A 23,537-nucleotide genomic window follows, 5' to 3' on the forward strand; every position below is an offset into this window, starting at 1 on the left:
AAAAGTCGTGTTTTTATTATGGAAAAAGATTCACTTTTCTTTACAAAACACAACAGCTAAACATCTCTATAACTTAACCAAAACATCACAATCATCAAAAACATTTAACATAATTTTAAGAAGCTCTCTCTGTGCCACAAACCCTTTCTGTGACAGGAATCACGATGATGTCCCTGAGCAGAGAGAAAAAGAAAATATACATAGATATAAAAACTAGTCAATGTCGTTGTCATGTTACCTACTGTAACTGTGTGGATGAATCCGAGAGGGTGAGCTATTGTGACAGTGACATGGCACAGTGTTGGCATCTCCACATAAAATAACACAATAATAAATTAAGTTCGATCACGTGACATGAAACATCTTCATTTGACTCGAGGAACACAATACTTGACATATTTGACAACAGTTTCTTGGCACAAGAGACGTGAAGACTCATTACAAGCTTTGGCACCGCTGAGGAGATTTCTCTTGACCTGTTCCCATTTTTACAGTCTCACACACACACACACACACACACATTTAAACACACCCGGTGCAAGCAACCTTCAGTGACTCGGACAACAGAACGTGACTGGCTCACGGAGTCTATGGATTGGCTATAATGTCTTTTACTTGTCTGGAGAAATGTTCTGTACTGCACTGTACAGGTCTCCCCTTTAAGACAAACAGTTCGCATCGTGGTAATACCCCGTCAGTCATCAATGCTGTAAAATTCAAAACCCATGTATTTGTTATGTCCAAAATAAGTGCTAAAAAACAAACCTAATTTATAATTAAAGTGAACCAATAATCAGCTGATGTTTTAGGTTTTAGGCTGTGACTTTGATGTAATTATATCATTTAACAACTGAGCATCACGCTATTAGTTTTAGTTGTTTGAGTCACCTTACAGCTCTGGCTGTGACATACTGAATCTGCCCTTTGAATCCCAAATAAGCGTCAAACTGTCCCCCAAAAGCATCGCAGGCCACAATTCCAAATAAACTGTCTTTCCTGTCTTGTACAGAGCGTTGAGGCTCAAGCTGTTTGATATCTTATCCTGCTTCATTCTCTGGAGGACAATACGTCTTCACTGAGGGAGCAGCACAGCGACAATCTTAAAGTTCAAAGGTCGCTCTTCTGCATCCCAAGCCCATGCTTAGTCCTGAGTCCCTGCCTGTCCATGATGTTCCACAGCTTGCGCAGGTTGGACTGGGTAATGACATCATCAGGTTTGAGCTGGAGCGCACGCAGGTAGTTGGCCTCTGCCTCGGGAAGTTTTCCATTCAGGTGGAGGATGGCACCAAGATTCATGAGTGCAGCCGGGTACTAAAAGAAGGAGAACACACAGAGGTCAAATCAGAGCGGGGCATAACGCCATGATTATCGCAACATGAGGTGTTAGGGTGTTGTGTTACAGGATTACTGCTCTTGTGGCGACTATCCCGACCTTGAATTTGGGCAAACTATTTTAAACTTGCCCTTCTCAGATCTGCATTTCACACAGATGGTTATGTGAGACATTCAATAAGCTTGCCAAGTTTTTAAACTTGATTAAGCGAAGGGCGGTAGTGAAATTTGTTTAGAAAATCAAATATGCATTTATTTTTCTACAGCTAAAGCAAGGCCAGAGACAAAAGTGCCATACTAAGTCAGATAAATGATGTTGTCTGTCATTATAAGCATCTGGGCAGCAAACAATACAAAGTCCTACAAACACTGGGACATTGTAAATGGAGTTCTGTATAAATGTGTACAGTATGTAAGAAGGGTGCCAGAACGTAAGTCAGTGATTCATTTGGTGCCTCTCTGTTTAATTAAAAAGTTATTTCTGAAGTTGGGTTGATCTTGATGCAACACGCTCACGGTGATGAAATGACGCAAGCTCCTGACCATCAGCAAGTTTGACATGTACCTTTTTTTTTTGTGGACATACTGTTTATTTACATTCTGTGTGTGTAGCAGATTTCATTGTTAGTGGTAGAATGTGAAATAACCATGCAACGCTTGCCTTCGTACACAAGGGATTCACAGGACACACTACAGCATCTCTCTCAGCACTTTTTTCCTTTTGTATTAGGTCAGTGTTAATACAAAAGCAACATCGTGCTACTGCTGCTAAAAATTAAAAGCGTTTTTGATTTGTAGGGACCATCAAGTACACACTGCAGCCTAATTATGCATAGTATCACCACTTTCCACAGTCACTAAACATCGCCTAGTTCAATCAAACTACATGAACTTCTTTCCCAGTGGTGTAAATAAAGCATTTCAGTCTGTGTGAGTGTAAAATGAAAAACTCTTGCACCTGTCTCTAGAGGCACACACTTCTTGCCTCTCAAGCACACAGAGCCAGCACTGAATCTTTCATGACCTGAAAGCTATTGGATTAAGTTGATATTTGAGAATCTGTCATTCACCAAGCAGACGTGTGCAGGGAAAATGTCAAAGACAAGAGGAGCTTTACTAGTGACAAACGACAGGAGAAGCCTTCAGTGTGTCTGAATGTAGATGAAGGCTTCAAGACTGTGCATTATGTTATGACTGTGACTTTGAGGTAACTTATTTTTTATAGTATACAATATAAACACATGGGTTTCCAAACCAAGATAAACAACCAAGGGATGCATATAAAACAGTAGATTAGCTGTACTAGTTTGAAGAAAATAGAAATAAACACCTAAACATTGAATGAAAACTAGTTAACAAGCTAGATATCTATTTAAAAAATGAATCAACAGTTGAAATGGTTAGTGAAAACTGAACAATCATGAACATCATAACACACATTTATTTATGGGGTTATTAGCAGTGTTCATCCATCCAGTTAAACTTAAAATTCAACACGTCTAGTGATATGAAAGGGTACTTGAGTTCATCTGGGCTGTGCACATCCGACAGAAACAGCTGGGAAACGCTGCTGTGCAGGGTGTGGCAATATAACACCAGTTACTCCAGCAAAGGGCACAAAGATGAAAGTCTGAGCCTCTCTCGTGACTGAACTGGAAAGTCACAGAGCACGCCACCATCAAGCGGACTAACATGACAAATGACTGCAGGAAGCTCCTTGTAAGTCTAAAAACACAGGGACTCTAAATTACTTGTGTCAGACCAATCCACACACCCTTTCCTTTGAAGTAACTTCATCATATAAGGCAGGAAAGGGACATAATAGCTCTTAACTTCCTCTACCTGCATGTGCTGACACTGAGTTCCATATCAGACAATGGTAACCACTGAACCCATTTCTCTTTGGGATGTGTGTGCTTTCATAAATTCGCAGTCATGACCTACACACAGTTTCCATTTTATATTCAGCTGTATCACTGTTTGCCAGAAACAACAAAACTATAACATAATGTCTGAGCGATAGGTAAAACATAGTACGCTGTAAAATGAATTTACAGTAGAGGTGTATGTACATTTCCATGATAAGTGCTAACAGGCACACCAGTCCGGGTACTTACATCTGGTCTAAGCCTGGCTGCACGCTCATACTGCCTCTCTGCCGCCTCATTTAGACTTGCCTGTCTGAAGAGAAAGAGGAAAAAAGAGAAGGGAAGGAGAGTAAAAATGTGCACATAATAACTCAATTTATATTAATAATAGGGCACTAATACAAATTACTGATAAAACTGCAATTAACTTTGTACAACTATGAATTAGTGTTCATTAACTGTGTTAACTGGTTCCTTTTGATTTAATTAATTTTAATTTTTTGTTGGCACAGTCACATTAATCAAAGTTTTTGTTTGTAATCAAAAACAACCCATTTTAATAAAAACCATGTTTTGTGCAGGTTACTACCACATACGGACCTCGAGCAGAGCTAAAAAGAAATGTCTTGAGGGTGGTGTTGACTTTACAAATACTAACAATCAGCAGTTTTTTCTTTTGATTTTAGAGATGGGCACACAAAATGGCAGCAATTAATCTGCTCCGCACAGATCGTTTTATCCAAGGAGCACATGAGCCAGCACTGGCTGTTCCAAAAGCAATAAAGTCAAAGAAACCATTCTTTCCTGACGTGGTAATTAATATTTATAATACTGTGATTTAAATAAAATACAGGGTTCACCACGGTTCATAAGTGATATGCTAGTTGTCATCTTGTGGTGCCCTTCTGAGGTTTTTGTTTGGTTTGGTCAAGTGGAAGAGTTGCATGAAAGATAAAGAAATAAGTGAGTACACAGAGACATGTAAGGTTATTCTTGATGATCCTGTTCATGGTCAGTCAACATGACACAAGCCAAGTTTTATATTTCACCTTTATTCTCAGTCAAGCAGCTTTAGCTTTAAATCCATCTGATTGCAGGTGTGTGCTGTCGCTTTAGTTAGACCTTAATCCTAATCCTTCTGGATTTATGTCACATTGAGGCTCAGATGTATATAACCAGTGACCAGAGCAGAATAGAGCACAATGATCTGTCATTTAGATTTACTCTTAAGTTTCCAAAGTGAACCTCCGCCAAACACTGAGACTTTTAACTTTTTACAAATCCTCTGTGGTGTTGTGTTTATGGGGGATGCTAGAGAGCAGTAATGTCTTTTCCAGATATGTAGAGCAAAATGGAATTAAGGCACATCGCTCCGATATCCCATTCAGTTGCTGGGAGTGGAGGACATTTGCAGTCCCTTTTGACACATTCTCAGACTTATATGCTGTCTGTGTACAGGCTTGCCAAATTTCAAGGATAAATTCTCCAATGGCTTCTTTACAAGCTCTGGACTGAAACATTAAGATGATGGACTCAAAGTGTAGTGCTGTTTATATATGTAATTCATAATAGCTTTTATAACATCTATTTCCACAGAGGGTGCATTTACTATTCTATAACATTGGTAGAATTTATATTCCAAAGACGGTCGTTAAATGAAAGTAGTAAAGAATCAAGCCACAAATGATAAAGCAGCACAGCAGCAAACTCCCAGTTTCAGAAACCCTTACATTTCTTGACATGTAAGCTTTTTCTGTACTGATTTTCCACGTATGGAAAATCCACTTGCGAGTGGTGCTGTTGTATGTCAGCGGTTAAACCAACCTGAGCATGTGAGCAGCGCTGAAGACCACGTCAAACTCTGAACTGTCCATCTCCGCAGCTCTTTCGGCCACCTCTGCGGCCTCACCGAGACGAGACTGCTCCAGCAGAAACTGTCCTGGAAGAAGGGGAGGACAGAGGAAATGCGCTTATATCAAGTTCTGTATAGTATTTTTTTAACCATGCTTTAAGAGATGGGTAAGAGATGGAGACAGGGGACCAAAGGCAGCTCAAAGCACACAGTGAAAGAGTGAAGGATTGTTTTGCTCGGCAGCCTTTGAGAACACACATGAAACGGAGGTATTTCATGTGTTTTCCTGTGGGAGTCTGGCCACCTGGTGCGGCACCCTCAAGTGCCTTCCTCAACAGCTATAAATTAGCAGCCGAGGTCAGCCGCAGATGTTGCTGAATGCAGGGAGAGGGGAATGTGTGGAAGCTTCACTGAGATGTGTTTCTGTTGGCCTGTGTTTGTGCAACTTCCAAAAACACGCCATTACAAACCAAAGCAGGGTATAGGAAACCAGATCACACGAGGGGCAGTGTGCCTTACGAAGTGTTACAGCAACAAAGGGAACCTTGTTTTAGCAATTTCCTCATGTATCCTCACTCCATGAAATTATGTCATTTGTGTGTCTTTGTGTGTGCAGCTCTTGCGTTACAGTGTGGACAGATATCATCGCTCCTTACACACTCACACCTGGAGCTCATCTACTGAACCCAGGATGGCTAAGACAGACAGATTTGAGATAAACAGAAGTGAGCAGCCCAAACAAACATCACGTATAGCAAAGAGCAAGATTAGATAGCAACATTGAAATAAGAAAATAGTGAGATAGGCCGAGAGAGGGAAGGACTGTAAGAAGGGGAAACAGCTTGGTCCAAAGACAGCAACACGAGGTACCAAACTAAACTCCAACCCTACGATATCCAGCGGAGAGAAAGCACCAGGAGGAACGGAGAAAGATAAGGAGGAGGAGAAAGGGACAACACACAATGGTGCTTTCAGAAAGACAGGAAAGTTTTCATTTCCTGTGAATATCCTGGAGATAGTGGAGACACGGAGCTGCACGGAGCCCGTTCCTCCAAACTAATATGAAAAGTGGCATTATCAGTGTAACAAAATTACACTCTGAGCGAGGAGACGGCGCACTGTTCACCACAAATAAACCGTACGTGGCTGTTGGTTTGCATGTCTGCACCACCTGCACTCCCATCACCAGACAGTACACTATCACAATTATTGCTTGGAAACATGGTATGACAGTTAGGGATGCCTTCTCATTGGGTTTGTAAAAGGATCTGGTTTAATTAATGACTCTCGGTGACACTACAAAGTTAAAGTCTTTTGTTAGGTAGAGTCTTACTGCAGTAAACTCTGCAAGCTGCACAGAGAAACAATACAAATACAGAGGATAGATGCATGACTTTTATGATTCTAGTCTTTCTACATCTTTTCTCACCATAGTGCATGTAGCAGTTTCCTTTTGTTGGGTCTAGTTGAATAGCTCTCAGATAGTACTTCTCTGCTTCTGTCTTCTGACCCTGCAACAAAAAAACTGAAATTATTGATCATTGCCACAGTTTTGAACCAAAACATTTTTCGGAACCACTTAATCTATGTACGCAACGGAACGAGGCGAAACATGTGGTTTAATAAACTGTGTCTGTTTAGACAAGCTGCTGAGATGCCATGTTCTCACACTGCCAAGACTCAGAGCTGTGAAGCCTGCACCAGAACCGGGCTCCACTCAAATCATCTACTCACTGGAATTACATAATAATGTGGGTGTGGTGAAAACTATAAAACCCTTTGTGATGTATAAAATTAGGAATAGCTGAGTGACAGCACTACCAGGTTATTTAAATTTAAACAAACAGATAACATAATAATAAATCTGGATAATGCGGTAAGATGACAGTTTTAATGCCACACCCTGTGCACTTAGAAATATACTGTTTAACAAAGAGTGCATAGCCACATATTGTATATCTGTGCATGTTTATCTGGACATCTTATGTCACAAATGTCCATAAAATACTTTTTGTAAACAAAGTCACAAAAAAAAAAATCCCTTGATGTCTGCTCCACCGTTGTTTTAGTGCAACAACATGTATCCATGTGACGTAGTAACCCTGCTGTTAACATCCAGCAGGAAATGGATGGTCATAAAGAACACAGTGCCTCGCCTCCCATGCTTAATCTTTAAAGAAAATCACTCAAGGAATATATATGTGTGTGTGTGTGTGTGTGTGTGTGTGTGCACCTCGACCCCAACTGAACAACATATTGCTCGTGTGCACGAGGCTCAGTTTCTCCACCTATTTTGTTTCATGCTTCAGCACTGATTGCTTCCATATTGCCGATGGACTTGCCGTGCAACAAGAAACGAAAGCACTGGGCATTTGGTTTGCTTCATTAGCTTTTATCCGATGCCCGCAATCGCTCTAAATGAGTGAGTGAACATTAGGCCTAAGTAGCTTATTTCACATTTTCTTTGGCTCTGTTCTTTTAATATTCAATTAAACCTTTTTCCCCAGTTATCCATCAGAACTGAATGTAGAGTTGTGCTGTAGTTGAGCAGTCTTCCACGCTCGAAGGCTGTGGTTAGTATTAGTGCTGAGTGTATCTATGTAGATGCTTTGGTTAAATTCATAAATCAGCTTAGCGTTGGCTGTGCGGCTGGCACAACTAGTCCTAATGCTCAACACACCCTTCTGACAGACAGCAGGGCTCTAATGTTACACTGGATTTCTTTGTAAGCACTTTGACCTTGGGAGGATTAAGGCAAATTAGTGGCTCTAGGAGTTGCACTTGTTATTTGTTGAGGGACGAGGACTTTCAGGTTCCAGCTTTACTATTCTGTGGGGTTTTTTTTAGAGGAGAGGGTCACTTTGAAAGTCGTAGTAGTCCTCAAACCCTCCCAGATTTAGAGAAAAGTAGCACATGTTGGAGTGAACCACAGTATAAGACTTCAGTTTGACCTTTCCTCCCTACGTCTGTACTGTCAATTGGCTCCAGCAGGATGGCCAAAATTGTAACTGATGGAGTGATTTAATAAGGAAGCAGAGTAATTGCATTAAAAGCCTGTCCACTGACCCATTGTCTAGGGTCCATCCAATCTCCTGTTCCTTAAGCCATGTAGTAGTGGAGGGGGCCTCTCTGTGAGTTAGGGCCCTGCGTGGATCTGGAGCCCCCAAGCCTTAGGGAGCACAGCAGATGTCCAGCCACATTGGACAACACTAATCTGAACCTGTGCCCTGTAGGTCTGCGAGTGTGCTACGTATATCTTCAGATCTCTAAGCAAAGACAGGAAATTATCAAAACTGGGGTTTGAAAGCCCGTGGGGGTTGCAGCTGCAAGTGTGTAGGACTGTGTGTCGGAGAACTGCATTTGGTTGTATCTTCACTCAGTACCTGAGGCTGCGGAAGGAAAGAGGTCAAACCTCTCTAAAGAGGTTGCAGAAAGGCGCACAGCTCATCTCCCGCATCTACACTTGACTCAGCTGCGAACACGTCTGTTGCCGCATAAAGGTGTTTTTGTTTTCGCGGAATGGGAGAGGCGGTACAGGAAGTGTGAGTTTTTCCATGGAAAAAACAACATCAGAAGTGTAAAAGTTTAGCTCTCACATGTACACACAGATACACACAGCACGGGACAGAAAAAACACACAGATAATCTGGAACTCATCCACTCACAGAGGGATACTGGAGCTTTCATCTACCACGGACAAACTCCCCATGTCTGTGACCTTCAGACATGAATTTATGCAGCTCCAATGTAAGTAGCTCTTTTTTTTTTTTTATCTATTTGGCATCAGCCCCAGACCAAGGTCGGTCCAAGGTCACACAAAAAAGTGATTTAATGGAAGAGTTCTGTCTTAATTTCCTCCTTCACACTTCCCGAGCCACTTTTCATTGAAGTAATAGTGCTGAGGGTAAAACATTCAGTTATGAGTGCATCACAATTCCCCCCTTGACTTCCAATTAGGGAAGAGGACTTGTTTAATATGCACTTTTAAGAGTCCTAGGCTTGAATTTTATAACAATTATTGCTGTTCTTCTCTAGGGATGAATCGATAGGATGGGGGATGTTCACACATCGATGGGATGTTCAACTTGCTCCAGAGTCCCATAAGACACGGAATATGCATTATTCATCACTCCACTCTGCCAGGTAGTAGCCACTGTAATCATTAATACTGCACAATAATATTTTCTCTGGTCTTATTGAACGTGTGTGTGTGTGTGTGTGTGAGAAACAGCACTTACAATGATGGACAGGAGTTTGCCATACGTAAGGTGAGCAGGGATATGGTCGGGCTTGGCCCTGAGCGACTCTCTGTACCAGTGGCCTGCTTCCTCCAGCCTGTTCAACCTCATGTAGGCCTCTCCTGGAAGGCATCACACATTATGAGTCAAGATTAGTTATCTAAAATAATTATGATTTAAAAAAAACATTAGCGGCTCGAACAACTTTTCATGTAACCTACTTAACAGTGTTTAGTTTATGTCACAGAGTTTTTCTTTTTTTTTTTATAACACAAATTTGGATGAATAGATGAGATACAGCTGAAAATAACATGTTTTGATTTCAACACAAAACCATTCACACCTATGTTCTAATTGTCCATGTGTTTACAATTAAATATGTAACATATAGTTGTTGGATTCTTTAGTGCTTCAACTTGTGGCACTGACAGATTGACAGAAGTTATTTTTGTGTTCTGATGTTTCCTCTTGCTATTCTGGGCATTATTATTTCTAACAAATGCTTGGGCCTTACTCACTTGCTGATTAAAATGACCTCAGTGTAGTTTGATCTGGAACACACAGTTTTCTCTAAAAGAATAATAGTTGTGTTTGAAACTATGAGACTGTATTTGATCTGATGACGTTCTGTTTTCCCCGGAGGTAAAATTACATCAGTTTGAACACTGCACTCTCCCCACCTGACAAAACACACTTCTCATTCTCATCCAGTCCATCTCCGTGCAGTCTCAACTATGCTGTCGGGATGCTCTTCCAATAACGCAATTAGTATTGCAATAACAAAAAAGGATTTATTACCCTGTTTAGCTTCAGTCCAGAGTACAAAAAGTTTAGTACATTTTCATGATGTGTAGTTGAAATGAGCTCAGATAAACATGCAAACATGCACGATTCGTCACTAAAGGTCAAGACAAACTCGACCCAGAACTGTGCTGTTTTTGAATTATATTCATGTTTATGCACCCCTTTAGGAAAATAAATATTTCAAAAGACGCCACCAAAATGGTCAATGTTTAACCCTGCAGCTGTGTTTGCAAATAAAAAATTCCAGGTGAAACAGTTCCCTACAGTCTTACCCATCATGTTGAAAAGGCTGTGTGGTGCAAACTGTCTCGGCATTTTCTGCACAGCTTCCCTATAGAACGACAGGGCCTCCTGTAGTGGAGGAAAATAAAATTAACTTAATAAGTCATGTTCCTGTTTTTCATAAGCATAATAATGGCTTTGTAATTGAGGAGCTGCACTATCATTGTTCAAAACAGGCCTTAAAATTCCCCCTGCTAAATAATTGAAGTTTGAGTTCTAAATTAAGTCTAAATGTTTAAATCAGAAGTTATTTCAGCCCCTTCGATATTACTTTGGTCCTTTTAGCACAAATTAAGCACGCTAACCTCCTGCTGGCCTTGTTCGTGAAGCAGCTTTCCCAAGTTGTACAGGCAGCTGGTGACGGAGCTCTTGTGGGCGTTGGGGTCTTTCAAGTTCTCATCAGGAATGTCAGCACATGTAAGGAAGGTGCGTTTGGCCTCTTCCAGGTTGCCCTGGTTCATCAGGATGATTCCTGTGTTCAAGTAGGCCGCTGTGAGGAGGGGGGGCAGGGGGTTTAAACCATGACGGATACAGTTTATCAGAGGGGATGAATGATTTAACAGCACAATCTGCAATCGAAATGCAGACGAAATTCAACACACATTTAAAGTTTCTGTCACGCACACGTTCATGGACAAACAAGTAAATCAATTTTTTTGTTTAATTGCCTGAATATGGCCCTGCAAATAACAGCATGATCCAAAAACAGATTGTTAGCTCACATCCAATTAATATGTGAGAACATCTAATTGCTTGCAACTTTTCCCCTGATCGTGAGCACCAGTCACTGAACGAGACAAAAAATAAACTTACATGCTAGTGTTGGCCGACTCGCTATGGCCAGCTTGTAATAATGCAGCGCTTCAGAGAAACGCTCATTCTCCTGCAGCAGCAAACCTCTGGTAGACAAACACAAAAGAGAGGAATTTTAGAATACCATGAAGTGCATAGCAGAGGATTTGTCTTTCGCCATTTTAAATCTGTAGTGGTAAAGTGAGCTTTGACCGAAGTCACCACACATTAAAGTGAGGAGGACACTTGGGGTGAAAACTATTAAATAAAAACAAAAACTGTGGCAGTTTGTGAATCCCTTAGCCAATACACAAATTCATAAACTCAGTGTACCCAACCATCCATTATGTTTAAACAGCGAGTCTGTTTTGAAGAATGCAAAAACACCATCATTCAGTTTTCTCTTCTACTATGATGCACTGCCAGCTTCCTGACACTCATAACTTGAGGAGGAACAACAAAGTGAGGAAAAAAACGTGTCAGCATGGGAGCAGGAGACATGGGTCTGCTTTGAGGTTTTGGCACCTTTGACACCTTGTATTTCTGGCTTAGCACTGGCTTTGTGTTCTTCTGCAGGACTTGACGTTTGAAATCATCAACAGAGCAAACAGAGGCACCAGGGACACACAAAGCCATTTCCTCTTTGTCACACTCTTGCATCATGCTTCCCTCAATGTCTCACTTCCTTCTTTTCCTTCTGTTTTAGATCTATTTTTATTTTACCTTTTAATGTTCTTCCTGCCTCTCACTCTGTCTTCACGCCTTGTTCCCTCTCCCTTATCTCTTTCTGCCTTTCTTGTTCTGCCACTGTGATCCAAAGTGATGGATGGGAGGAATCAGAGCTCATTCGTGTCGAGACTTTGCAAACAGGAGGGGGTGGGGTGGGGGGCATCTTTAACACTCACAGGTTATACAGCATGTCAGCCATGTTCCCTCGGTAGTGCAGAGCGTTTCTGTACGCCTTCTCCGCCTCTGCCATCTTGCCCTGGTTCTTGAGCACGTTCCCCAGGTTTCCCCAGGCTACAGGAGAGATTTGTCAGTCCAAAGTTACACTTTAAGAGTGTTTTATATTAAAACAGTGCTGTTGCCACAAATGAGCCTAAATAAAATTAAATAAAATTATTAATATCACAAATAACAGTTAATGAGCTCTGTACATTTGTGATAATGGATCTTAGTGTGAGGTTTAGACACCTTTAAGGTTTGATACCCAGTTCTAATGTGAAAGGTTGCCTCCTTACCCTTAGCAGGATTCACATTAATCCCAGACTTGTAAAGGTTCTCCTCATTGCTCCAATCTCTGTTTCTTCGAACAGTTCTGAGCCCATTCAGCAGCACTAGTCCCATACAGAGACACAGCAGCAAGGTCTTGCCGCCTCTAGTCCTCAGTCTGATATAAGAGGTTCTTGCACCAGCAGCGACCAGTAAACAGAAACCAATACTGGGGATGTACAGTACCCTCTCAGCAATTACAAAACCAACATAAAAGAACAGGTTGGTGGCTGGGATGAATGGCAGTGACAGGATGCCTAATGAGAATAATACTACGTTTCCTGTACGGGGCAGGGATGTACGTGGAGGAAAATGGTGAAGTCCAGCCGACCCATTCATGGTGGTGTTTGGTGGCTCTGGATTTGTGTTATGATTTGTATCAGGAGCATGGTAACCATTACCATTAGAGATTGATTTCCCATTAGTGACATGGGCTTTCCCATTGGTCTCCTTTGCATTGCAGGTTGAACCACGAAGTCCAAACAATGCAAGGAGAACTAATCCGCCATAGAAGGCTATCGTGAGAAGGTTCCGCCAGTCAGCCAGGGATCTGACCAAGGGCACGGCGTCCATGGACCAGTCGAAACTGAGCTTGTCTGGGCAGAGAAGGAGCCAGGCATTGGCAGCAGGCAGATGGAGGAATGTTAGCATTCGGGTGAGGAAATGTGGCGAGTCAGCTGCAGGGTTGTCAGAGTTGGAAAAGTTGGGAGGCTTGTTGCCCATCCAGTAGAGGCGAGCTGACAGCAGAATCATTCCCCAGGAAGCCAGCACACCAAGACTCAGCAAAACATTGATGTTCTTTTTCTGAAAAAGAGGGGAAAGAAACTCGTGTTACATGAAAACACCTACATCAACGTTTCAGTCAAAGACACAGACACAGTACAGTCCAGAGCACCTATAGTACTAGTTATTGTAGAGGGCTACAATCCAATAATTGTATTTCTATTGGATACCAAGATTTTGTGTCTTAGTGTGAGTTTTAGGTATCTTATTAATAAATCGATCTTTACTAAACAGAACTCCCTGTTTCAGCATTTCACTGCTACAGTTAAAGACAATATAAGGCCGTCTCTGGAATGTTTTTGATAGCTGCTTTGGCCTTAAACCGCACTCACATACAATTATACAGCTCTCTTTAACACTGGCATACTGCTTAACATTAAAATTCACCGCAGCCAGAAACAACAGAGCTATATTTAAATGAAAAGAGTACTATGACAAATTCAAACTGGTGAAAGACACATAGGAATTTGGACAGCTGTTGAATTCAGTTGGCAGTCATCAGTTTTACACAATCAAACACACTAATAGATTTTCATATGTTTATAAAATATACATTACTCCTACAGTTTTAAATATTTCAGTACTGTAATCCTCTCTGTCTTTAGGTCTGACCTAGTAAGGGTCAACTTTTAAGTACACTGGAAGCATGAGAGCCTTTCCTCTAAGTCTTTCCTTGTTGCTTGTCAGGATTGCACTGAGTGTGACTGGTAATCAGCTTAGGACTCATTGTGTGGGTATGTAGATGTTGTTTGCATCTCATAGGAGCATTAATTCCCTAGTATGATCACCATTAGCTCCTCTGTCACGCAACACCTTTCTCCAAACGGACTCGCTGCAACTTGAATGGTCTTTTTTCCAAACTTAAGCAGTATAAGCTTAAAATGATGTTGAACTCCTCATGGTCGTGCAAATATACACTTGGAAGAAAATACAGAGAACATTTGGTGGTTGACTCAAAAAAGTCTTAGGAAATTGTCTTTGATGCATAAATTAGATTAAAAGCCAATGACAGAAACTACGTAATACTCCCCAAAGCCAAAGAGTCTAATTAACTTCAGTTGCTTCACACTGGTTTGTGTACATGTTTGCAAGGCTGCAATCGGAGTTATAGCTAGGATATGACAATGTTGCATGATCACCTCCTTTCACCTCTTGACCTTTGATCACTGGCTTATTACATTACATTAATCAGTGTCAGCACGGAGGGCGTAGCCGTGAAACTGACATGTTGTTCTTTTATCCATCAGATGCACAGATGTCAGATTTCTTCAATAATACATTTTGATATGATGCCTACTGAAATCAATTACTGCTTAAATCTGATTTAGTAGTGTGGTTTCTACCAGATTAAGTCAACCTGATTTCATTTCTTTCATTAAACCCTGATTAAACTGGAATGCCATACCCTTACTATGAGTCAAAGAACCTGGCTCTGTCTTGACCAAAAAGTTCTTGTTGCTTATGTTTCTCCCAGAGTTTATGCAGTGGACGAAATACGACATAACATCATGAGTGATCATGAAGATGCTGCTCACTTTCTATTCTCTGAGCCCATTTATCGTTTCAGCGCCCCAGTGTGATATGAACTCGATTTGAACTTGCCTGGGGGGAATTAGTGCTATGTTTGTGCATGCTCGAACACTGTAAGTGCTGTTTATACTGTGTAGAAATACTGTGCAAGATAGATGTTTACATATTGCTGGTCTACTAGTTGTGTTACCAGTATTGGCTTTAATAAACCGATAATCATCATCAGAACCTCTATAGCTCAAAGTGCTGTTGCTTTTATCTCTCAAGTGAATTTACTGTACTATTAGTTATAATTCCAACTGTTTGCATGACCGTTTAAATGAACTGCGCAATAGAGAGACTTTCAGGAACCATAATGGAATACACAAGTTATTCATAGCAAACCCGCGCTGGGATAAGAATAAGAGGTTTAGCATCGATTTGTCTGATATGCTGGTTTCAGTTTAGTTGCAGATTTGCAGGCAGATCAGAAATGAAACAGCATGTTCACCTTCAAGACATGTACTGAGGTGGGAAGTGTAGGCACAGCTTGTTACAGAAAGTCACTTGTCAATACGAAGATGGAAAAGGAACAATGCAAAGAGTTCCACATTGTGAATTTTGGAGCAGTCCAAGAGGCAGCAAGGCACTGAGAGTGGAAAAAAAAATTGGATATTGATTTGAACACTGAGAGGTAGTACACAAAAGATAAGAGAGAGTGCCTTTTACACAAGAAAGGGGGTGGTGCTCATTGATGGATGAGCCCATATTGCCTGTCAAGGGAGGAAACTGTCTGAGAAATCCAATTTTGCTTGGTATCAGAAGATAAGCCAATTTCAGCAAAGGAGTCATTTGTGGTATTTAGGTGAATGAGCTTTATTTTCCCCCTCACTGCCTTGTCTATTCCTAAATTGTTCCTTAATTGACTTCCAGATCAATGACGCACAAGCCAGCTCTTCAATGATGTATGAGCATGAATTCACAAATTCAGCAATAAATAACTAATAGACTTTTAACAAAAACTTTTAATTAACGTGATTTTGGAGAAACACGTTAGAAGCAGGCATCAAATGGTTGGGTTGCTGTGGTCAGTTGAAAATTGATCTTTAATAATCCAACATCATACTGTCAACAATTGAATCATTTCTTCTCAAACGGATCCTTTCCGATTGCTCCATAAGGCCCGTAAATCTCCCTACTTACAAGTAGCTGCTGATTTATTGATTTTCATATCCAATTCCAGCTTACATTATAATACTGTGGTAAGAGGGATATTAACAGGGTACTATCTTGACTTTCTAAGTGCATTTTCTGAACAAACAAGTATTTGAAGTAACTTTATTCTGAAAGCGTTTGGTAGCTCACCCTGTACAGACAAACCATACTTAAACTGGTATCATTGATGCCATTAGACTTTAATTCTGCAAGTCTTGGTTTTTGTCTCAAAGAATTTTCTGTTCTTCAAATTTCACTTTTTTCAGTTTTACTACTGTCAAACTCAAATTCCTGGGAATTGGTTCAAACAATGATTGATTGGCCTTCATGAGATTTGTGAGTATCCTTGGAGGACGGCTGGCATAATCCCCTGCCAACTGTCAAATGTAACATCCTACTCACTCCAAGCCTTTGAACCCAACACTCTTCCACATATCTCTTTCACTTTGGATCCTCATTTGGAAATTCTGCATCAATTTCTGTGGTTTTCCTTCCACTACTTTTGATTCTCCTAGATTATTCTCTACTTTCCTTTCTGAATTAACCCTTCTCCCATTCTCTCCAACTCTCTCTCTTTCCATACATAAATTTACCATATTAAGCTCTGAAGCCTTCATCTTTTTACAGTGCCATTCATTATATTAGGTCTCCTTCTTATTAATCCCAGAAGTGTGTGGTCTGCCTGTTGACACTGTAGCATGCGGAGTGTTTTAAACATGTCTCAAGAAACAGCAGGACATGGCTGACTTCATAGGTGCACTGTTTCAAGCTGCTGTGGACTGACGCAAACAGCAGGGGAACAATCTTCCGGACTTTTCTTGTTAAAGTCATGTCCAATTTAAACTGCTCATAACTCCTTTCCAGTACTATACTGAACATGCAAAGCATTTTTTATTGTAGGAATGCAAATATTAAATCTTGTTATCCTCTAATCTATTTAATTAAAAAGTTGTTGGTTAGAACGTTGTTGTCATAATTACTTTAGATTTTAAGTCCAGTGTTTCAAAAATATATACAAATATAAATAATCAGTAACTCAGTAAGTCTATTCCTTAAGAAATGATTTGAGTATTCAATGTACAAGTTGCATTGGAAGCAATATCAGTCTATTGCGGTACCATGATTTAACACTGACAAGTGCACGGAAAGGCAAATACAACACAGCACTCCTATTTAATGCATCATGAGTGACATGCCAAATTGAGATGAAATGCACAATGAGGCATGCATCCAGTTCTTTTTTTCCGGCTTTAATGTGTTCTGGATTCTGCTGACTTGGAGCAACTCACCCAAGTCATCAGACAGCAGCCTGGTTGGCACTGAGAGGGCTGACTTTGACAGAGCGACCTAATTACCTCATAGCTCTCTACCTGAAAGCCTGCTGCTGTTGGCACAGAGACCTGGAATGAGATGGGTCACAAGTTGAAGGCTTGCATACCATTCACAAGGACAGCTGATCAAAGCAGGGGCAACATCGGTGTTAACTTGACATTTAAAGAGCTTCCCGTTTGAGTAACACAGGGACAGCAGAATTAGAAGGGGCTTAGTAAAACACAGGGCTCCTTCATGCTCTTGAAGAGAAATCATTCATCTGATTTTGCTTAGTTGACTTGACTCTTTACTCAGTTTCTTGAAAGACCTTTGAATCACTCATTTGTGCTATTCAAGCTAATTATGAACAGCCTGCATGTTCATACGTGTTCCAAATACAATAGGCCTCATGCAAGAACCAGATTAGTATTAAGTTGGCATGTGCAAGTGATTTAAGGCCCCCAGTTGCACTTGTCACTTCAAATGTCAAGTTGTAGTAAAAATCCAGACACGATTTAGTGCACTTTGGATTACCCTTAGACTACATTCATGTTACAGCTTTTTTTTTTTTTTTTTGTATTTGATTTTTTGTGTTAATCATGGCTGCTTTTGTATGTGGTCTGAGATCCAATTCATTTCACTTCTTTGTGCTGGCACATATCAGTCTGTCTGTCATCAGTCAGTGTCAGCACCGTACAGTCAACATACAGTAGAGGAGAGCAGAGTCAAAGTCAATGGGGGTCAGTGGTGAGATGACATTTTTAGACTTGGAAAACTGGAGAGAAGAACTGAGCAGTTTAAGAGGAAGCTGCAAAATTTCACCTCCACACAAATTAAATTACGGTTGTTACTGCAAGCATCTGCCTCACACTGCAGTTTTATCTGTGCATGCATGGCAGTTTAATACGGCAGCAGTGTACACCCTGGAGTCTGAGGCATACTTACAAGTATGAACGTAAACCATCAAATCAGAAGATCTGACTCATCATTCTGATTTGCACTGAGTACTTGCTGATATTGTCAGTTAGGGAGTGTGTAAAAAAAAAAAAAGGGGGAAAATACTGCATTTGCATCTTTATAGCAATATGTGGAGAGAATGCAGCTGATTAAAGTCAGTCTCAAAGCCTTCCTCAATCTATTTACCATCACCTTTTTGAGTCCAGAATGCTATCTAATCTACACAAGAAATGTGACTGGGTTCTAACCCAATCACCACTTATCTCATGTGTGTGTGTATGTGATGTGGTCCATGTCTATCCACCTTTCTCAACAGAGAGAAAACATTTGTTTGGGTTAAGAATTAGCTACGTGTGCCTTCCTCTCGATGATTTGGGGAGTTAAAACGTTTTGCGAAACATTCCTTTAACCCCATTACATTTCAGTCATGGATCGTTTTGCTCAAGCAAGATGTTTCCTGGCGTCTACAGTAGCTTCATGTCAAACTTTTCATTCTTTATTTCTGTCATGGCAGTGCGATGACATGAAACTGACAGCAGTAATATTTTCTTATTTTTCAGTTCTCTTAATACCACAAATTTATGTTTCTGTCGGTGGAACTTTGGCAGCAGGACTTTTTCTCTACTACACCGAATAAAACCCTGCATAGATTGGGTAGCTTTATACTGGTAGTTAACTGCATGTAATGATCAAATTTCACAAATGCAATCATCCACTCATGAGCAGATGGTATTCATCATATTGAAGAAAAAAAAAAACTATTTCCAATAAGTCAGTGCCGTTAAGAGTTTTGTGAATCGCAGTTGGAACATTTTGCACAAGCAAACCGCACAGAAAGTTAAGAGGTAAGTAAAAAGTACTGTAGTAAACCAGAAGTCTCCTTCTGGTTTACCAGCTTTCATAGGAATGCAAGCTCACTAAAGAGCATGCAGCAGAACTTGTAACAGCAGGGTTCATTTCACAGTTGAATGCTTCTGCTACAGGATAATTGGCACAACATTCATCAAGCCGTCAGCTGGTTACAATGAAATTAATCTGCATGCCTGCAGCACTCATTGAGACAAACGAGGAGGAGTAGTCCATAACACTTTAATTGTAAAGTGGTAAGGACACTATCAAACGCCTTCACTGTCTGCATTCCTCCAGTATAACACTATCTGTCATCTTTCCTTTTCCTCCAGGTGCACGCGCTGCAGCGTGGAAATCCAAAGGTGTGAGCAACGGAGGATTAGCAAGAGTGATGAAAAAGCCCTCCCACCTAATCCATTCTCTGTCTTCAATCAAATAACTGCTGAAAATCCCAGCTCGACGTTAAACAAACACCTTTTAATGAATCCATCCTGCCTGCCAAAGTTTAACAGTTTACCTCGGGCTTAGCCGTGAGATCTTTAACAAAAGCAAACCAGGTAAATTGGGCCCCGTCTAAAGCCTGGAATTCATTCACCAAGTAGTCTACTTCAAACCAGAGCCAAAACAACAAAGACATTGTGGTCGTATGATCCTGCCATATAAGGCTCATTTTGCTTTAGTTCTAACACTACCCCTTCCTTTGTCTCCATTTATCCAACTCTCCCTCCGTCCTACCTTGTCTCGTTTGAAATCTCATCTCAGCCTGATTAGGGAGTTAATAGGATGAGAAATGGAGAGTTGGTGGAAGCACATCTGTCCCCTCTCTTGCACTGGAGCTGATTTGCATTTCCTTATTGTTTGTTGCTGCAGTAAGGCTGCGGGCAGGTAATGTGAAGTGCCGGATTCGTCATTAGTCGGCTTCATTTTTGAGGAAATGGACATTTGTTTTTGGTTGAATAGAACGTATCACATGCTATGTTGTGGTCTACGATGAGTGTCTGTCTCTCCACCTACAAATCAATTAAGTAACAACTGGCTGTGCCAACAGAATGATAACAAAGAAGCAATTTCCAAAGTGATTTTAGGGCATGGTGGGTGAGAAAGACCAAGAAAAGATAAAGAAAAGGAAGTGAGAGCATAGTTTCCCTTTCCCTCGCTCATTCTTTCTCGATATACGTCTCCTTTTTGTGAGTCCCATGTGCCCAGAGACGTCTGGCTCATAATGGAGGAAAGGACTGCCCCCGTGGACAGCACCAGCATATAACAAGCTCCCTGCCAAGATAAGCATAACTGGGGCAACAGAAGAGGGCACTGCCAGAGTGATAAATGAGCCAGATGTGCTTGTAGTGGTGGGTGGCACTGGGGAGCTGGCATCAGGACCTGACAGGCTGGCATGGGGATCTTGTCCAGGGCTATTGTGTCTGGGCAGAGAGGTGGAGGCTGATGTTGATAGTCCAGAACTAGTGTGTGATAAATAGACAAGAAAGTGTGATTTCTGGTTTCTTTTTTCATAACAGCTTCTGACAAGCGCTGAGGGTGATGAAATCTTTCAGACTGTAATGTAACAGACTGGAACACTGGACCGCACAGTGCTCAGTGTCTTTCAGCTTGTGGTATCATTTCCAAGGTTTTGTCTCTTTTTAATTTGTTTGTACAGGGCCAGATGGAAAAAATGTGAATTCCTAATAATACAACACAATGCCAACAAATACTACTTTTTAAAAAAGGTCAGGATTAATTTAATAAATAGTTTCTTTTATAGTTTATTTTAAAATTTAGTCAGTTTATTTGCAAACATTTGCACATTGGAGAACTGATATTCTACATTATTCAAGACAAGTGGAAAGGAAATCCTATTTTCTCTAGAACTAATCATTTTTTTCCTGTGAAATCACTCAACAAAACCTTTATTTTTGTTGTACTGATGGCCAACACATTTAGTAATTTTGATACCTTAGTCAACTAAAAGAAATGTGCAGTATTTTTGATTTTTCATATAAGGGACCCATGCAAAATCTGAATAACTAAAAATGTCAATGCCTCATAACGAGGTCAGCAAATATTACTATTTAACAGTTTTCTCATCTTTTTCGGGACTATATCCCAAAATGAAATCACAAAATAGAATGAAATATTCAGACCACATATTGTGAAAACAGACAATGAGCTGATACACAACATAATACACTTGATATTGTGTGAAAGGACTTTTAACATTAGGTAGGTGAAAACTTAAGGAGTATTTAGAGCTATTACATTAAATGTTCTCTTTCTGAATCTCCACCAGTTAATAAATAGCATCTGCTTCCCTGCTGCACAGTTGCTCTCGCAGAATTTAGCAGCTTTATTAGATGACTGAGCACAATTTGAAAGACAGGTGTTGTTTTACATCTGCTAAGGTCCAGCAGTTATGAAAGCCCACACACATTCCTGTCCAGCACGGAGAAGAAAAAACACGACTCCCTCTTTCTTCTCCCTGTGATCTCTCTGGGCTGCACACTTCAAACCCTTTAATTACTGTTGTAGGTTATCGTTCTCCCAGAAACAACTACAGGAGAAGCTGTCCCACTGGTAGGGTAAAGGCTTACACACATGTACCGCTGGCAGAACATGTTTTCATTTGGATGCTTGCAGTGTAAATAAGACAGCCATGCATAAAAGTTCATGAGGTGCTGGAGTTAGTACACAGCCCAGACTTCAATAGGTGATTATGCGATGTACTATACAAAGTTACACCACAAACCTTGTAACAAATGGAGGTATTTATAGGTGTTTCCACAAGAAGAACCCACTGTAAAGAGATCCCCATGCACACACACACTCTCTGAGCCAGAGTGTCCTTGCTCAGTAAACCCAAGGGGACTTTTTATTACACTAGTTATGCATTTTACAGCAGCCGTCATGTTGGCTAAGCAGCAGTTTCTGCAATCAAACGTGGAGTGCCTGTGTGAGAAGGCTTTCCAGTCAAACACAGATTCCCATATTCAGATGAGCCACTACATCAAGGTTGTCCTCTTCATAACCTACATTTGGAGGGGAAAGTGGAGTGTCTGTTTACAAATGTGTGTGTTTGGACAGCTTACTCCGAAAGTGGACCACACCAGCTACCGTAGTGTGATATTTTGTTTCTCCTGCACATACCTTTTGTCACCATAAAATGAAAAACAACTCACCCTGAAAATAGGTTTTCCTGCTCAACCTTCATTTCCATAAACACACACACAGACACACACACACGCATGCGGCTGAGATCCTAATCTAGAGTTCCTTACATTAATGCAAGGAATGTGTATCTATTTACTGCAGCAAATTGAAGTTGGCAGCAGCGTGGAATGAAACCCCCCCACCCCCCCACCAACACCACTTATAGTTCCTTCCTGTTTGCAGATGACAAATGAGAATACTTTACTTTCCATGCACCAAATGTGCGGTTTGCACAGGCAAACAGCTTTACTAATTACACTGCTAATGAAAAGCAAACACACACACACACACACACACACACACACACACACACACACACACACACACACACACACACACACACTTTTCACACAAACAAACACAATCTATGTACACACATAAAACACAATCCACCATACAGGAACCATTAACAACTGGCTGAGGTTTGCCTTTGAGGGAAGGAAGAGGAAACTGGATATGTAGAGATGTCAAGACAAGCGTCAGCAAACACACACACGCACACGCGCACACACACACACACACACACACACAGGCCCCGGCAGCATGCATTCATGCATTTACCTTTCCCAACAGGAGGAGAAGCGCCTGGCGAAACCGGAGTCTCTGGAACACAAAGAGGTCGTACACAGCAGACACAGCCAGCACGGTCACCCCTTGCTCCTTCCATAACATGCTGGCTGCTGCACACCACAGGCTCCCCAGCATCCAGCCCCAGCACCTGGCCACTGAGCTGCCCCCACACTGCCTGGCGTAAAAGGTCCCGTGTGCATCCCTGCGAAGTCCACAGTGTCTTGCATAGCACTGAAGAGACAGCAGAAAAAACAGCGCTGCGCCAACATCCGCCCGCCCCACCACGCCAGCTACTGCTTCAGTGTGAACCGGGTGGGATGCAAAAAGCAGGCCAGCCAGCAGGCTCCACAGCCCTCCACCCAGCAGCGGGCGACTGAAGGCAGTGAAAAGGGCTGTGACCAGGCCGTGCAGCACCACGTTCAGCAGATGGTAGCCCCAGGGACGCAGGCCATGCAATGTGTAGTTAAGGCGAAAGGAGAGGGTGCAGAGTGGACGGAAGGACTTGTGGCTGCCACTGTGAGTGAGCAGGGTTCCCCAGAAGTCATCGTACAGGATGTTGGTCCATGGAGTTTCTGGATGAAGGTCCTGGTTGGTTTTGATGGCTCGGCTGGAAGAACAGAAGAGATGAATAGAAGAAGTTCATTTCACCTTTAAAGTTTCCCACTTACAGATGCAGCACATATGAAGCAATATTATTTA

The 23,537-nt window shown here is 41.3% G+C and overlaps 1 protein-coding gene across 1 annotated transcript in view; it reads right to left on the reverse strand.

Annotated features, from left to right (window-relative positions):
• LOC113164820 (protein O-mannosyl-transferase TMTC2-like) overlaps positions 1–23,537 on the reverse strand; it is a 46,058-nt gene continuing 22,521 nt past the window's right edge. The window contains exons 2-12 of the mRNA XM_026364320.1: positions 22,830–23,445; positions 12,410–13,244; positions 12,074–12,188; positions 11,190–11,275; positions 10,682–10,866; positions 10,367–10,445; positions 9,291–9,412; positions 6,482–6,563; positions 5,025–5,139; positions 3,450–3,513; positions 1–1,311 (exon numbers count right to left, since the gene is read on the reverse strand). Of these exons, the coding sequence (XP_026220105.1) occupies positions 1,108–1,311; positions 3,450–3,513; positions 5,025–5,139; positions 6,482–6,563; positions 9,291–9,412; positions 10,367–10,445; positions 10,682–10,866; positions 11,190–11,275; positions 12,074–12,188; positions 12,410–13,244; positions 22,830–23,445 (2,503 nt within the window). The 3' untranslated portion in view covers positions 1–1,107. The remainder of the gene's footprint in view (positions 1,312–3,449; positions 3,514–5,024; positions 5,140–6,481; positions 6,564–9,290; positions 9,413–10,366; positions 10,446–10,681; positions 10,867–11,189; positions 11,276–12,073; positions 12,189–12,409; positions 13,245–22,829; positions 23,446–23,537) is intronic.

Source organism: Anabas testudineus, chromosome 23 (assembly GCF_900324465.2).
Source record: "Anabas testudineus chromosome 23, fAnaTes1.2, whole genome shotgun sequence".
NCBI classification, from domain to species: Eukaryota; Metazoa; Chordata; class Actinopteri; order Anabantiformes; family Anabantidae; genus Anabas; species Anabas testudineus.